Source organism: Pagrus pagrus, assembly GCF_965226575.1.
Source record: "Pagrus pagrus genome assembly, chromosome: 1".
In the NCBI taxonomy this organism is placed as follows: domain Eukaryota; kingdom Metazoa; phylum Chordata; class Actinopteri; order Spariformes; family Sparidae; genus Pagrus; species Pagrus pagrus.
Window position 1 is genome coordinate 3,705,893 of NC_140185.1, and position 17,572 is coordinate 3,723,464.

General features: G+C 40.6%; 1 protein-coding gene across 1 annotated transcript in view; it reads left to right on the plus strand.

The window, feature by feature from the left end:
- LOC311257956 (neural-cadherin) overlaps positions 1-17,572 on the plus strand; it is a 316,443-nt gene that overhangs the window by 251,352 nt on the left and 47,519 nt on the right. The window contains exons 29-32 of the mRNA XM_084353949.1: positions 5,389-5,516; positions 7,102-7,225; positions 12,776-12,956; positions 15,988-16,154. Of these exons, the coding sequence (XP_084210075.1) occupies positions 5,389-5,516; positions 7,102-7,225; positions 12,776-12,956; positions 15,988-16,154 (600 nt within the window). The remainder of the gene's footprint in view (positions 1-5,388; positions 5,517-7,101; positions 7,226-12,775; positions 12,957-15,987; positions 16,155-17,572) is intronic.

The window sequence follows — 17,572 nt, forward strand, 5'->3', positions numbered from 1 at the left end:
TGAAGACCAATAAACACCTGGGTCAGACGGGTTTGTTAGTGAATGGTACAAAACATTCAAGCCTGAGTTGACGCCGCTGCTCCTCAGATGCTTTAACCACACCCTTAAGCAAGGCTGGTTGCCCCAATCTTGGAATGAGGCAGTAATATCAATAATTCCTAAGGAAGGCAAGGACAAGGGAGAATGCAGTTCATATAGGCCAATATCTATTTTGCATATGGACTATAAACTATTTGCCTCAATTATGGCCAAAAGGATAGAACACACTGTCTCTGAAATGACAGACCCAGATCAAACAGGGTTTGTCCGAGAAAGACAAACACAGGACAATATTAGACGAACACTCCATGTGGTAGACTATGAGGTCAAGGAAAATATTAGTGCGACGCTGATTAGTTTAGATGCAGAGAAAGCGTTTGATTCAGTTGGGTGGGGCTATCTTTACCAAGTACTGCAACGTTTTGGCTTTAATGAAAAATCTGTTCAATGTATTAGATCACTTTTTTTCAAACCCCACTGCTAGAATAAGAATCAACTGTCACCTAACACAACCCATCAACCTAGAGAGAGGATGTCGCCAAGGCTGTCCACTAAGTCCCGCCCTCTTTGCGCTCTTTATAGAACCCTTAGCTCAGGCAATAAGGGAGGACCCAGAGATTAAGGGGATTTCAATTGGAGATAATGAATACGAGATAAGTCTGTTTGCGGATGATATATTGCTCACTTTGACAAACTTACAGAGAAGTGCACCTAAACTGATGTCCCTTCTGAGACTGTTTGGCTCATATTCTGGGTATAAATTGAATACACATAAGACCCAGATACTCTCTTACAACTTCACACCAAATGCTGATTTGAAAGGCAAATTAGATTTAAAATGGGACACCCCTGCTATTAAATATCTGGGAGTTTGGATCCCAAAAGACATCTCCAAAATATATAAAACTAATTACGATCCAGTTATTCAGACAATCAAAGCGGATCTAGATAGATGGACAGCACTGCCCCTAGACATGTCTAATAGAATTGAAACAATAAAAATGAACGTCCTCCCCGGCTTTTGTACCTATCCCAGTGCCTTCCTGTAGAGGTCTCCCCTAAGGATTTTAGGGAATGGAATAGAATGATATCAAGATTTGTCTGGAACAGTAGGAGGCCCCAAATTAAATACAAGATCCTTACAGTTACCCAAAGATGAGGGCAGACTTTCTCTACCATGTGTGGAGGACTATTACAGCTGCCCAGCTAAGACCTTTAGTTTGCTGGTGTAATCCGAACTACTCCGCCAAATGGAAAGATTTGGAATTAATGCGATCTGAAGCACCAGCACAGTCTTTATTAGGTAACTGCCAACACTATGATCCTCACCTGGATAAAATAAACCGCTTTACCAGGGTTGCCCTCAAGGTGTGGTTCAACACCTGTAAAAAGCTTCATCTTGAGAAACATGCAAAAATATTGAAATGGGTGGCATATGAGAGTTTATACCAGCAGGTCTAGATAAGTGCTTCAGGCAGTGGGCACACAATGGTATAACAGCCTACTGCACTATAGCCGACAAGGATGGCCTACAGTCTTTTATCCACATCTCTGAATCATACAGACTGGGAAGAGAGGATAGATTCAGGTATTTCCAGGTCAGAGACTACTTCAACAAGGAAATCAAACAAACAGACAATAGGGATTCCAATCTGATCAGTATATTTACCGATGCATATAAGGCTAAAGACAGTAAACATTTAATATCACAAATTTATAAAAGACTACAAAATTCCAGGAACCATTCTACTTTCCAGGTTAAGCAGAAATGGGAGGGGGAGTCTGGCCTGGAGATATCTGAGGATGACTGGAGAGATATTTGGGTGGGTCAGGCTAGGACCACCAACTCCAGAGCATGGCGAGAATTCTGCTGGAAGAACATAATACATTTTTTGTGACTCCTAAATTGAAATTTAAACAGCAGGCTTTCCAGGGAAAGGATAAATGCTGGAGACAATGTGGACAGACAATGGCAGACCACTTTCATATATTCTGGGCCTGCCCCCTTATTCAACCATATTGGCAAGTACTTGCTGGAGAAATACAGACAATCTTTGGTCTAGAAGTTGATTTTTCTTTTGTTACACTGTATCTGGGTAAAATCCCAGTTGGACTTACGGTCCAGGACAACTATCTTTATAAAGTGCTCTTGGCTGCGAGCAAGAAGGCCATTACACGGAAATAGCGGCAGACAAATCTGCCATCAAGGAATGACTGGATCACCATTGTTAACGAAATACAATGCATGGAAAAAATTACCTTCTCCTTAAGACTACAGGCTGAGCATTATACAAAGTACTGGGAAAGGTGAACATCATATTCTTTGAGGTGTAACTCAAAGTATTACTCACTGTAATATACATATTTTATATTATTCTGAAGTGTTCATAACTTTAGGGCTGCAGCAGATAAAGGATGAGCACATTTTAATAACTGTATACACTGCTGGGTGGCTTAACCTATAATAATATAACCAAGCTACAACTATAGATTATTGACATAAAATATAGATAAAGTAAGTACTGACATGTACACTGACATGTAATGAGGTAGAAGAATATGGTTTAGGTTTAAAGGGTATCTAGATTATGTATTTTGTGAGGGAAGCACCATCTCATGGTGACACCCTGCAATTAAATTAATGGGCTTGTTCACAGTCTAGGCACACCCCCAGGAGGAGGGGTGGACTCCCAGTGGCTGGGAACTGACTGGAACCAGCTGGCAGCCGAAAGGCAGTAAGATGGGAGGGGAATGTAGCAATGTATCTGAGACGAAGAAGTGGGGGGATGAGTGGCTGAGGAAGATCAAGGGATCTGGTCTACCAGGAAATTTTTTAAGGCCTGGTCTTCCAGCATGGTCTCCTACCAAGACTCACGTGGCTACTGTCAATCTATGAAGTACCGATGACATCAGTGGAAGGAGTCGAGAGGCGAGTGAACAAGCACCTCTGCAAGTGGCTTGGCATTCCACCAAGCTTCACGTCACTAGGGCTATACATACGGTCTGGCCAGTTACAGCTATCCCTGTCATCAATGGTGGAAGAGTTCAAGGTCACAAAGTGTAGGGCTGTGATGGTGTTCCGTGACTCCAGCAATACAAAAGTCGGGGGTGCAGGTGTCACTACAAGATCAGGGCATTAGTGGCACCTCAGTGGCATAGGCAGGGAGCATGCTAAAGTTGAAGGACATCATCGCAAACCCTTGCATGGGCAGGCAAGGCCTTGGCACAGCACATTTCTGAAAGTGGGGTAAGGCAGACCTGAGGCAGAGGAGAGGAATGATCCAAGAAGAGGTCCGACACCTGAGGGAGGAGAGGCAAAGTGCAAGGGCTGCATATCCCGGATCAACAAGCAGCCTAGCCGCAAGGGAAGATCATGTGGACCGAACTCTGGAGACTGGAGGCTTTTCCGATCTCTTTCCTGCTCCAGTCATTGTATGAGACCCTACTAGCTGCAACAAAGCTGCACAGATGGGGAATGACAGAGGACCCGCTGTGTTGGTTATGTGGAGAGAGAGGCACATTGGTGCGCATAGTGGCGGGATTGGCAAGATTGCCCTTAGCCAGGGAAGATACAGATGGCGCCACTACAAGGTCATCGGAACACTGGCTAAAATCTTGGAGCAGGAAAGACGGAAAAAGCGTCAGACCCATTCGAAAGCAGTCCCACCCATCCAGTTCATCAGAGAGGTAGAAAACCACTAGCCTCCAAGAAGACCAATAAAAGCTTCTCACAGACAGCCCAATCATAGCAGATGAAGGTGGACACCAAACATCCCTGAGGCCTGACCTTATTATGTGGTCCGAGGAGGCAAAGATCATTCTGGTGGAACTGACTGTCCCGTGGGAAGACGGTTGTGATGAGGCCAGGAGAGGAAAGGCGCCAAGTATCAGGACCTGGCAGCACTAAGGTGGAAGCCAGGAGAAGATGGTCAGTGATTGGCTATCACTGTCGACCCCATCAAGTGGAGGATGTCATGGTTCAGGGTCAAAACGCCTGAGGAATGTTGGACACCAAATTAAGACATCTTCTCCTGGCAGAGAGTTGCAGTCACAAGTGTGACTGAAGGAGTTAGCGTGTGCAGTAGATGTAACTTACAGACAGAGAAGCTTGAAGTGGCAAACATGTCATTTTACTGTAAAGAGGGAAAAACATGCCAATACCCACAAGTAAGGTCAAGTTGATTTTATAGACGTGTTGATGAAGGTTCTCAGTCATCCAGGTCATGGTAATTCTAAGTGCTGTATCGTAGGCAATGGGACGTGTTTCAGTTTCTTGAAGATGTTTCACCTCTCCTCCAAGAGGTTTCTTCAGTTCTTAAACACTAACAGCTGGAACTGTATGCTAAAGCAGTGGCACTTACACAGGGCGTTGTGATTCACAAGAGTAAGTGTGATGGTTTTGGTGCCAATTTTAAGGAATTGTCTCTTCTGCCAAGGAGGTTATGTTTCCAACTGTGTGCATTTGTTTGTTGTTTGTTTGGTTGGTTGGTTTGTCAGCAGGATAAGACAAAAAACGGTTTTCCATTAAACCTGGAAGATGGGTCTAGGCCCAGAATAGACCCATTAACTTCTGGTGTTGGTCTAGATAAAAAGATGGCTCCAGGGATTTTTTTTCACACTTTCTTTTAACATGACATAACATTGGGACGTTTTTTGACATATACGTTAATTATTCAGGGAATAATGCATGAATCCTCATGAAAGAAATCAGGTGTATTTAGGTGGCTGATATCTATGAGTGAGTACAATTTAATGTGGATCCTAGATCTAATGATCTTAAATTATAGTTAAGTATGTATGGGTGGCTTAAGATTTACAGTGATACAGTATTATTGAAATTTTATGTTGAATTAGCTTGATTGAGTCAAAGGGAGCTGTGTGCTCTACTGGGTGTATGTGTGTTTGATCCTTTCTTTAACTTTAATGTTACCTTTTTTAAATAATAAACTTTATTATTTACAACACTATAAACAGAAGAATCTTCAATGAGAGGTAAAGAGTGGATGGAATAATAGGAGCTGTCGGAAATAGGTTGTCATGGTTTCTGCTTAACCACCTTTTTCGTCACTTCAATTGCATAATTACATGGCGATGTTAAGATGAAGATGAAGTCTTGATTTTTGTTTGTGAGTTAACAGGGCCCATAGCAGGCGGCAGAAGGGTAGTATGCACTAATGAAAGAAATGTGAATCATAGGCAGCTCCTGTTATAGCAATAATGGTAAAAGAGCACTTGCCAGCAACAGGAGGTACACTTATTATAATGAAAAGAAATAGGGGGCTTTGTTAATGCAGTTGGTTTTGCAATAAGGTTGTACACAGCATGTTCTTGTTTGTGTGGTCTCTTCAGGAAGTGCGATTCACCCTGGATCGCTGTTCAGGGGCAGCGGTAATGGAAATGGAGGGACTGGGCAGCTGGTTGACCACCCAGGACCACTCTTCCTGTGAAGTGACGGGAGTTACACCCAACACTGACAGGTAAACACAATCACCTGAGCGCACACATACATTCTTATTTGTCACCTTTTAATGTTCTTTATTGAGGCTTGATAAGACATGATTATAACTGGATTGAGTTCTTTTAGGTACAGTGGTATTGTGGTTAAGTTATACTATGTACAATTTCTACATTAAAATGTTTAAAGCAATTAGACCTTTGTTATATATTTTGTTGAGTTGTGTGCTTACATGATCCCAAATGTTTTCAAACCCAGATAAATTCAAGGTTTCAGTTTCATTAGGCTGCGTGTCACTACAACCTATGGCGAAAGGGTCATAGATTGAGGAAAGAAGTCAGCGAAATAGACTAAACATAACTAATAATACATAAACATAACAAATAAAACTCTAAAGCATTTCTTCATCCACGAACATTTGTGAGTTACGTCAGATGTATTTTTCATCAGTAATGGTGGGTGTTTAATGGTGCGTTCACCCCCAGCAAAGTGGATTTTATCCTCACGTAAACTGTGTGAGGTTGACTATGGGTTGACTATGGGTGTGTGTGTCTGTTTGTTTGAATTCAGGTCAACCTCTTACTAAGCTCAACACTCACCAGAGACTCAGGTTCTCTCTCTTCTTTTCATCTCTATTCTCTGTAACTTTACGTTCATGAGGTAAAGTACATTTCCCCTCTAGCTCACTGCTGTACTCATCTTGATAAATGGGAGTGACGATAAATACACCTTTATCCCAAAAGTTTAAAAAAGTCATCTCTGAGCTCTCCTCCTGTCCTGGCTCTGCATCTGACTCTCTCCTCCAGAGCTGGCTCTCATGCTGAGCAGCAGTTCAGGTCCCCCAAGCTCTGCCCGACCCTCCCCACATAAAACCCCCCAAAAGTCTTTTGTATTGCTTTGATTGCTAGCCTGCTAGCAACAGAAAGTACACATAGTGTGTTTAAAGCTACACTGATCAATATTTGCACATTAATTATGTAAGGGGTCATTTGTAGTGACTAGCCCACAGAATTATGACTCAGCTCTCAGCCCTCAGCTCTGTGGAGGTTCTAAGTGACTTTTGACTTATTGTTTTGATTTGCGCCCTGCAACTTTAATCTTGTGGTTTCATTTCAGCCCTCTTACCGGGCCCGTCACTAATTTACGTTTATCAGCTGACTATAAAAGCAACTCCAAATGAATTTTTGTGCCACAAAAAATTTAAGTGATAATATATCAGTGTTGTGTTTACAGCTTCTTCCACTGCACAAGTGATCAAAAATATAAATTGGACTCTATTTGTAAATTCAGTCATTTTGTCACTGTTGGATTAAAATGACAAAGCAGAGTCAACCAACAACTTTTGTTTGTTGCTGACATATTTGAATTTCTGTGTTAAATGTCAAGAGGCTTGATTCAAATAAGGTGTTTAATAGCAAAAATAATGTCTGCAAAATGGTTTAATAAAATTGTATTTAGTTCCATTTTGTCAACACTTGTCGCTTTGGATTTGTAATTCTGCCCAAATGACATGGATATGGCAGTGCAAGTAAGATGCATTCTATGAGCCCTGGTTGTCAGAAGTGCCTGTATGCTTATATTGGCTTTCATGCCTATATGTGTTTTAGACACCTGAACATGAGCCATGTGCTCCAGCTCGGTGGTGTCAACGAGGACATCCCATACATCTACCCTCAGCTTCAGCACAAACACTTCACCGGCTGCATCCGCAACCTCATCGTGGACAGCAAGGTAACACACTTGAATGCAACGATGACACACATAACCACACGATCATTAGCACACCAGTATGGAAGCATACTGAAACTCACACCTGCACTCTAGCTGATAAATGGATTAATAACAGTTTCAACATTCACAGTACCCTTGTGCCATGTAAGAGATGTTTTTTATGCTTTTTAACTGTAACCTCGAAGCGCTCTCAAATATTACACACGTGGACTCTAAGGGTGAAATGAAATATAAACCTTTCCACTCTTGCCCAATCTGACTTCAAGTCAAGACTTTCAAGTAACCTTCTACTGCTCTGTTGGACTGCTTGACTATGGACTATGCTCAGCCATAACAATCAGAGCCCAACCCCAAGAAAAACCCAAATCATTTTTGTATGAACACAGGCCTGAGGTATGATAGCCTTTTGAGAACCCACTGCCTTGTAATGCCTGAAATTTTGGTTAAAATTGTATTTTCTGCTGCAATTTTTAGCTTGGCATCAAATAAACCTCTGACTAGGTGAGAAATGTTGCCCCTGACAGTCAAAAACTATTGAGTCTGACATAACTGGCATTTAGACATAAATGTCAGGGTCTTTTTGGACTCTATTCCCACAGATGCAGACAGGGTAAGATGTGGTTTCCCTTTAAAAAAAAAAAATCATATGGGAGAAATACCAAGAAAATGAATATTGAATTAAAATGTTTTGTGTATGAAAGATGTATCTTACTGCTCAAAGTAAGTCATGTTTAACTTATCACTCTTTTAAAATAACATTTGTTACTAGTCATAATGCTGCTAGTGATAATGTTTTACTGTCATGTTGCTTTCAGCTGTTCAGAAGTGGCAATTACATTGGGATAAACACTTAATTTGCACCTTGTTTAAAACATGCTCTGCATTCAGATATGTTTACAATCTAATCATGGCATATTTTGCATTCTCTATGCAAAGAAGACGTGTGGGCAGGGAGCTAGAATTCTTGTCTTTTGTGACACCTCTGTAGGAAGAAAGCTTTGACATGTTGTTTTTGCTATAGCAGTGCTTGCAGCCTAATTGAACAGCCTCAGTGACTACTCCAGAGTAGATGAGATAAATGAGCAACTGCTGGTTCTATAGGAACTGATGTTGCTGGACTCTTAACTCTTCATTGTTTAAGCAGAGGATCTTAGATAAAGGCTTGGTCTTGCTCTCCACAGAGCAAGAAGGACCCCATTTCTTGACACAACAAACTAGCAAAACTTTGTATAAAATGAAATGAGAGGTAATATGAAATACAGACAGCCAATGCTACCACCTAAACTCAGGTTATTTACAGATAATCTGTGCAAATCTGATATCACTGTTCTGTTCTTTGTGAAAATGAAAAGCTATTAACCTTACAGTGTAGAAGGAATTGAGATCAGTATTGTACTAGTAATTTAATGTAATATGCTGCTGTAACTACAAAATGGGAACATCCATTCATTATATTGGCCTGTGCAATTTGAAATTATACTGTTCGACTAAGAAACATACGCAATGTGAATAAATGTTACAAGACTGGAAGTGTGTACATGTGCTTGCAGGAAGGCATGCTGGTTATTCAGGACTCACCTTGAGTTTAAATCTGACTATCTCAAGCAGCAGCCTCCAGTGGCGGGCACAAACAACATTCCTTGAATACATTCTTGCTCAGGCTTTGTCATTTTCCAGTTGGCCAAAACGAAAACAGTCTGTAAACAGTCGACTTAACATTTGTCAGCAAACAATAAGTTGGCAACAGGTGAAGGCTTTGTCCGTCCAACAGCAGCACTTCAATACAAATAATACTGTACACCTGCGCCTCTGAGATAATTGACAAGCCCTGCCACCTAACCAAAGATGGAAGGAAATCAATTATGTAAGCCGAATAAAATGCTACTTAACCTAGGTCACTACTAGGTTATACCTATTCAATTCAATTCAATTCAAGTTACAATGTGACAATCTTTCAGTAGTCTGACTTACATGTTCAATCTGCCTTCAATCATTTTGCAACCTGTTGTTCACTAATATAGAATTCAACCCAAATATGCATGTGTTTCAAACACATACATGCTTAAATCATCAAAAGTTCTGTCAACTGTTAGTTGCAATAATTTTATTTATTTGTTTTTAATTTTTAATTTTTAATTTTTCAGGGTAGGTGTTGTTCTGTACTTTATCTGGTAGTCTGGTCACATGTAGAGGAACCACAGGTTTCTAGGTTTATCTGAATTTCTAGGTTTATCTGAATTAATTCAGTAGTATTTTAAAGCTTTATTGAGATGGTGAGTCGAGGCTTGTAGTTGATGTGGTGCACCTTAGCTGGAGACGTAGCAGGAGGCTGCACAAACATTATCTCCTAATGGGAGAAATCTGCATGATGCGTGTGGGTGGACATGAAGACAATAAATCTCCATAGAGCATGCAACAGTAGGCGTGATGACTGATAATGTTGATGGACATGTTCCAGCATTGTGTGATTTTTTTCTCGTATGTTTTTTTCCTCATTTGGTGGTGTTATTATCATAGAACCTGCTAATATATCGCATTTGTTACTATAGCAACATTATCTGTTATCTTGAAAGACACACTTGCTGTACCTGCTGTATGTATCGGTTTCCTCTTTGTACATGTCTACATTTTTGTTTGTGATTCTACTTTAATGTGTCTGTTCATATTACATCATGTGATCCTTTGTTTTGATATCTGGCTCTGGTACAGCATGTTAAGATCATGTCACCTCCACTTAACCCATTGAAGTGTGATGCATGGCTGTATGGAAGCAGTATATGATGTGTGTGTGTGGATGAAGAACAGAGCAAACTCGACTGTGCTGAAGGCAGAGATGAACGTGAGGATGGGTCCAGGAAAAGGGACACGAAGAGACTTTTTTAGTTTTATAATTGTATTTCTATTCTGGAGTTGAGTCTCTTCCCCTCTGGCTGTCACTCACCACCGTCTGTTTTTAACTCTCCATCCTCATCCTGTCATCATTCTGCTTGTCTCTCCCCCTTCGGCTCTCAGTCTAACATTACTGCTTTAAGTTTTTCTGTGGTTATGACACAACTTTCACGCCTTTTTGAAGTGTAGAGGTTTTCAGTAACATGAATTGGGTTAATGGCTTTATGCATGTTAGCGTCTTTCAGTTGACATCGGTTTTGCAATGTTTCTCATCAAAATGTTTGGCTTTTAAAAATTCTGGCCCAATGTTGAAAACACGCAGAGCTCCGGAATTGGTTTTGAGACAAAATCCGCTGCCTGTACAGTAGGTTTAAGGAAAATCTGGATCCAGATTTTGTTTTGCATTACATTACATTAATTTGGCACACACTGGAGACATTTCAGAAAAAACAATGTTCTGATGTCATTCCAAAACTACAAATAAATACCTGAATAAATGAGTGGAAAAACATTCTGTCATTTTTATCATGTCAAATTAGATTTTTTTATAGTGTGAACACCACAAAGACAGGCATTTCCACAATATAGAACAAAAACTTTATTTCTAATTAATGGAAATGTTAATCCTACAGCATACAATGATAGTTTTGACATTAGTGTGCTTCCAACTGCGTATCAATAGTTTAATAAATGCCAGGGTGGCCAAGGCCCTTTTCCTCTTAATTTGACAATGTCCCATGTGCACAAACCAGATCCATTAAAAATACTGGGTTTGGTGTAGCTGAACTTGACTGTCCTGCACAGAGTTGAGCTGACCTTATCTACTGGAAGCAAAGCATCTTCTGGTGTAAAGTTGGGTTGTCCACAAACTTTTTTGCCTTGTCAAACCTGCGACAAAACAAAGATCTACCAAAACGACTTTAGGTCTACTTGTCTCTCTCCTGTGCACCTGGCTCATGGAATAGATGTGCAATATTTTTCTGTTTTGGCCAGGCACTTTACGAAGGCACCTTACCGTATGTTGGGTTCTTTTGTAATTTGTCACTGTTTCATTCAAATTCTGTGTTCTGTCGTTATGATGTCAGACTTGATTTCTGTATGTCACTCACCATCATTTCGTGTTGAGATAGAGATGCTAGAGGTTCATACAAGCCTGATTCCATTATGATCCCTTCACCCTCCTATTCCAAATGGATTGTAACGCCGTGTGGAGTCACATGGCTTTGGAGCGTCTTTTAATTGACGAGCAGGGTATAAATACACTGGCAGATGTTGGACACCCTTGCCTTCTCTGACAGAAACATTCACATTTTAACATATTCTTATTCTTTATATAGTTAGATATTATAAAGCATATAATTTAATTTTATTGTTTTATTCCTAATAATTGAGGGCAAACTGGTTTGTAATGACAGCTAATGGGGCAGTTCGTCCACATTAACGTGCAAACAGACTGAGAGTGGGTAGGGGATAGGCTGTAGGTGTTGGATTGGTGTTGAGCCACAGTTTTGGTGAATCTTCTCTCACTGCACTGCACACTTGCTGCTGTATATTTTGGTCTAGAATTTGTTTTTCACTCCTCCTGGGCTGAGACATTTTTATACCAAACACCTGAAATTAATCTTGGCAAACATTACAGCCTACAGTGTGTCTATGTGGGGGTGTGACAGTCTTATCTACTGAAGCCAAAATTTGTAATTTAAGCAGAAGCAGGTGTATTTTTGCATTCAACTCCAAGTGTTTTGCTCAGGTTCACATACACACACACACACACACACACACACACACACACACACACACACACGCATGCACACACACACACACACCACAGTGATACAGTTGCACACTCAAATCAATTGCAGACACCCCAATGTGTCTTTGAGTCATCGATTGCTGTCTGTGTTGCAGTTCTTAGCAATCAACCCTCCAAACCCAGAAAACAGAGGATATGTAGCTTTTAAAGGTCAGCAACCAATAAGTAGCCTCTTTGCTGGAGGCCAGAGCCAATCAGCAGCTCCCGAGAGGCAGTGTCAGTTTTTATGATCTGTTGCATTCTCACGTCCTCGCCGCAGCACCAACAGAAGCCATAAAGTTTGGGTAAGGCAGAGAGGAGATTGAACACATTTATGTCTGATATGGCTCGCTTTTGTGAGGGACACAGACTTAGCTGCCCAAGGTTCCCTGGTCTTATCAGCTCTCTGTGTAGTTGGCCATGCTGTTTATCTGTAAGAAGATTGGTCCATTGTTTGGTTTCATCACTGGGTCATGAGAGAGATGAAGGTGGAAATGAAGAGAAGGCCATATTGTCCTTCAACACGTTTGAAAGATTCCTTCCTACTCTTTAATTTTTCACTCGTTCTGACTTTATTTTCCTCTTTTCAAACTCTGACTTCCCCTATGGCTTCGAACCCCCAGCTTTCTGTTTGGTGTCTTCACCAGTCCCCTTTCTTTGCTGTCGCTTTGCCTTTTTGTCTCCTCTTTGTCAACTTTACTCACCTCTTTCACACTTTTTTCTTTCCTTTTTAAATACTATTCACACATTGTTCCCCTCTCCTTTGCTTTACTTTTTTCTGTTCCCTTCTCACTTCCCTTAATGTAAACGTCTCTGCTTCCTCGACCTCATCTTCTCTTCATTTACTGCTCTCTATCTCCTCCATTCAGCTGTATGATTTGGGCTCCCCAGCCGACTCACAGTCCAGCTCTCCGGGCTGCCTGACCACCGATAGCAGCTGTGTCAACATGGGCTATCCATCCTGTGGCCACCGGGGTCGCTGTCATGGCGAGTGGGGCTCCTTCAGCTGCCAGTGTGTGCCGGGATACACAGGACACCAGTGTGAAGAGGGTGAGCCAATTTTATTTTTTTTGGACTCGTGCATTAAAGGATTACATCAAAGTTGTGCTAGATTGTACAACATCAAAATGATGACAAAATCATCCATGTGTCCATGAAAGACATTTTACCCCTTGGCTTAATACTTATGCTAATGTTAAACTAAAGCACAGTTGGTAGTAACCAAGCACAGATAGTTAATGCTAACAAAATTAGTCTGTAATAGCACTACAGCAAAATGGTGAGTTACATGTAGGTCTGAAGGTTTCATGTTAGAAATGCATGTTGGCTTGCTACAATTCAAATTACCGTGAAGTAGATGAAATATATTATTTCTCTCCTACCTCCAAGTATGAACCAGGCTACTTGACTTTCAATAAGGTCATTGGTTGTATAATATGTGAATTTACATGTGATTATCATAGCAACAGCAAAGTGTCACAGCTGCAAATGACCTTCTATCTTTAGCTATGGCGCACAGCTAAATTGTCACTTTCATGTGAGGATTAAATATGATAAAATGAGCAATCAAACGCCACAATAAATGCTGGCAATGTATTTTTCAGTAAACCATGGATATGCTGAACATTTTCACTGAATTTCCTTTCAACTTTACTTTTGTTTAGGTTACGACGACGTTGAATTTTATAATTTATGTCGTGACAATGCCGTGTTTTTGGTTGGTAAGGTTTAAGGTACAAAATCCACTTGGTTAGGGTTAAGACAAGATCTTATTTTGTCTTAGAATGACTTGGTAGCCACAAACATTGCTGAGGTGTCTCAGCTTCTTGACAAAAAAAAAACATTTTTTTGTTGTCAGAAACAATCCTGGAAATTGTCTCTTTAAAGATATCCAGTGGTGTCATGCTAACAAATGATCACTCAGCATGACAGTCAGGTAATAAACATATAGTGTGAACATGATACATATTATTGACATGTCAGTGGTTGGTAGTATATAACACGTACAAATTTGAACATTGCAGAAACATAAACTGCCAACATTTTATCCTGGTGACTGGACTGAATGAGACACAGGATACAGGTTGTTTTCTCTCTCATCCTCAGGGATGTGAAGCAGGTAAACCCAGTTGTTTTATTTGCAGTGTAAAATTTCAATCTTCAAGGCTGGTAAACATGTAACCTATATTGTAAAAGATACCAAACTTTGTGTGGACTACAGGTTTACCAACCACACAATTACTTATCACCCACTGCTGTTTCATGCCTCTCTAACATCAAGGGTATACATCCGTATAATACCATCCTGTATGCAGATGGGATTTACTTGATTTTTAAATTCATGTATAGAGTATATAGGCTAAGCATTTGCTTTCTCCTCGAATATTCTTCATTGCTGCTCTCTAAATCTCGTTAGACTCACAGGGCAGCATGCAGGCCCTTGGCAGCATCCGTATTGAGGATACGTCAGGCCTGAAGTAATCAGCTCCTTGTGAGCTTCCCTGTGTTGGTCTTGTGGTTGTGGAGGCGTTTGCCAGGACAGTTGTTGGCCTGAGATGGGGTCTTTAATGACCCTGATAGCCCTGGTCCTCCACCGCCTGTCGTACCAGTCCTCCAGATTGAGGAAAGCACCTCTGGAGATGCTTTCTGCTGACTGCAGCACTTTCTTCCAGGCTTTACAGTCCTGCTTGGTTATTGTCTTGCACCATATGGTGATGCTCCCTGATAGGATTCTCTGAAATGTCCTAGTATTAAATGTGCAAGGGAGGGAGTTCATAAAATCAATATTAGGTCAATAATGTGTACAAAAAGTTATCTATCTTGAGACAATTACCAAAAATCCCTTTCTTAAACAGTTTAAGTGTATCAAGGGAAAGCAACTTCATCACTTCGAACTGTTGGTCCTCAACTGTTGCAATGCTTTGTCCCTACATTGATTCCTACTTAGTGTCATTTGTGACCCTGCCTTTAAAACAGCAACATGCAGCAGTTAGACAATCTTTCAACAAATGATTTTAGTGCCTGAACTAATTAATTCATGAATGATGAAATGTGAATGAATCACTCTCCATATTCATGAGATGACTCAAGCTCTGCTGTGAATGACCAACATCCATGCCAAAATGAATGACGCATAGTTTGTGGCCATTGACAGTTATATCATTTGAAACTGACGTATCTATTTTCGTACACAAAGTGAGCGCACATTACTCACCCAAGGCTATCCTACAGTGCATTTTTGACATTATGTGTATCATCTTAAGCTCCCTGCTGGCTCCTCAATGAACATGATACTCACTGGATTGCTTTCTGTCTCTGCATTTATCTAGTTTTGCTGTATCCAGATACATTACATTCCCCAAGATGTATGGTAATATCAAGAAGAAAGAGAGTCTACAACAGATCTAATTTACAGCAAGAAAAGAGAAAATGATTATGTTTTTCATGATGTTGCTTTGAAAAGTCAACCGGGGATTTGATCAATATTCACAATTCTGTAAGTTTAGCTCACCACACTATACTGAACTACACGCTACACTGTGTCTTTACTAAGCAACCTATTTATGTATAAAGTGAGATTATTATTGTAAAATTTATAGTGCTCATATGATTTCAGATCCCACAAAAACGACGCATGCATATCAAATTTGTCAAACTAACATGGAAGAGAGACAGAGGGAGAGGTGTGGAGACATGGATGGAAAAGGAGATGTAACTTGCATATGCTATGAGATGGAAGAATAGTTTTGGAAACATTTTAGGTGTGCTTGGTTTAGTCTGCCCAGCATGCACAAAATCCACTTCTGGGAACATGGGTGTAAGAAGAAGAACCAAGCATAACCAAAGCTAAATCACACATACATATTCTATCATGTGTAGTTTGCATATTCTCTCCTGCCACCAGCTCTCTGCATATGGGGGGGATTTAGGGGCTTGTGAGACTGATTTAGTTGAAGTTACTTGGGGTCACTTCCCTCTGGAGTGGATAAAATGTCATTTAAACCTTTAATTGTGTTTATTGTCAATCATAGCACTATCTGACTCGTGTGTGTGTGTGTGTGTGTGTGTGTGTTTTCACCAGAGGCCCCAGAGTATTCCTTTGATGGGCACAGCCACGTGCATTTCCAGTTGGCGTCCCCACTGCCCGCCCGGAGGACATGGGTTCAAGTCCTAGTTCGAACCCGTAAACACAGCAGCACCATCATGAATCTGATCTCAAAGGAGCAGAGTGAATACATAAGGCTGGAGGTAAGACAGCTATGTGAATGAGAGTTTTTGGGTAGACTGTGTTCAAAGAAAATGTGAAATTTTCTCATTTTCAAATTCATCAAAGAAGAATGTGGATCTGTTATTTTGGTTGTGTTCAAAAAAAAATCTCGTCCACTAATGCAGAGCTTAAGTATAGTGGATGTCTCCTCTTCTCCTCATCCTGTGAAGTTACAGTAATTGTGTTGCCTAATATAACCTATTTAGCAGTCAAACTTTAAATAGCAAGTTGCAAACAGGAAAACAGGAAAAATAAATCTTTGGAAAGTTGAAGATAGTGAGGCAAGTGCTTTTCATTAATGCTATTTCACCACCTCTCATTTGCAGCTCCTTTGCACTTAGTGTTTCGATCATCCTGCATTGGCAAAATCACAAACTGTCACGCAGAAGATAGGTGAAGAGCATCTCACGTGTCTCTTTTCTCCATCTGCCATCCTTACACATGAGATCTATATTTGCATGAGCAGGCTGAATTTTTCAAGAAGAAATGTACTTGTAGATGTACGTGAGTGCCTATATTTATTGGCTATTGACTGTGACTGAGCCAAAGTGCAACCAGAACGCAACACAGCTTGATCCTTTGGACATCTGGTGCTAGACAGATCCAAACTAACGTTGTACCCACCCTTTGGTAAGCAATGCTCAACAAGCCGTTACGCGGGCTTCATGCTTGCAGCGGGGAAATACAGAGATATTGGTCATAAATGACATTTATGGAATGTCACTCTTGAAAACCAAATAAATTAGTGTATTTTCCAATATTTTGAAATGCCTCCTTAGTTATCTTGAATATTACATTTGAATTTTAGTATCCCAGTTATTAACTATAGTGTACCACAAATGTGCTCCCAGTCTAAAGTTATGTCAGGCATGTAATATACTATAATGCACTTACAGTTGAAGAAAAATAGCATTTTTCCTATGGGGTATTAGCAGTAAAAATGATTTTGATTGACGTTGAAAACACAGTTCCAGGATTCAATACATGATATGTATTATCTGGTTATTTGTCTTGAAGGCTTCATTTGTCCCACTCTTTGTTTTTCCTGTGAGTGCTCTGCTCACACTTGAATTGCTTTCTAGCATTTGTTTATTTGCCAGCCTCACTCTGTTTTGTTTTAATCCTTACCACCCCGACTTTCTAAGATAACTACATTCTGAGATAATGCTATAGCTTCCCAGTCCTTCCCTCTTGCTGTTTTTCTCACCCCTTGCTGCAGCTGCTGCAGGTATAGATCAAACATCACTGTCTAAAATGATGATGATTATCCATATCACAGCTGCTGTTACAGTACAACCTCTCCTCTGATCCCGCCTGTCACACATCTGTCTCTTCTTCCTTTTCACCCATTCCCACATCTCCTCTTAAATGTCATACTGCTCCCACAGCACAGCCGCAT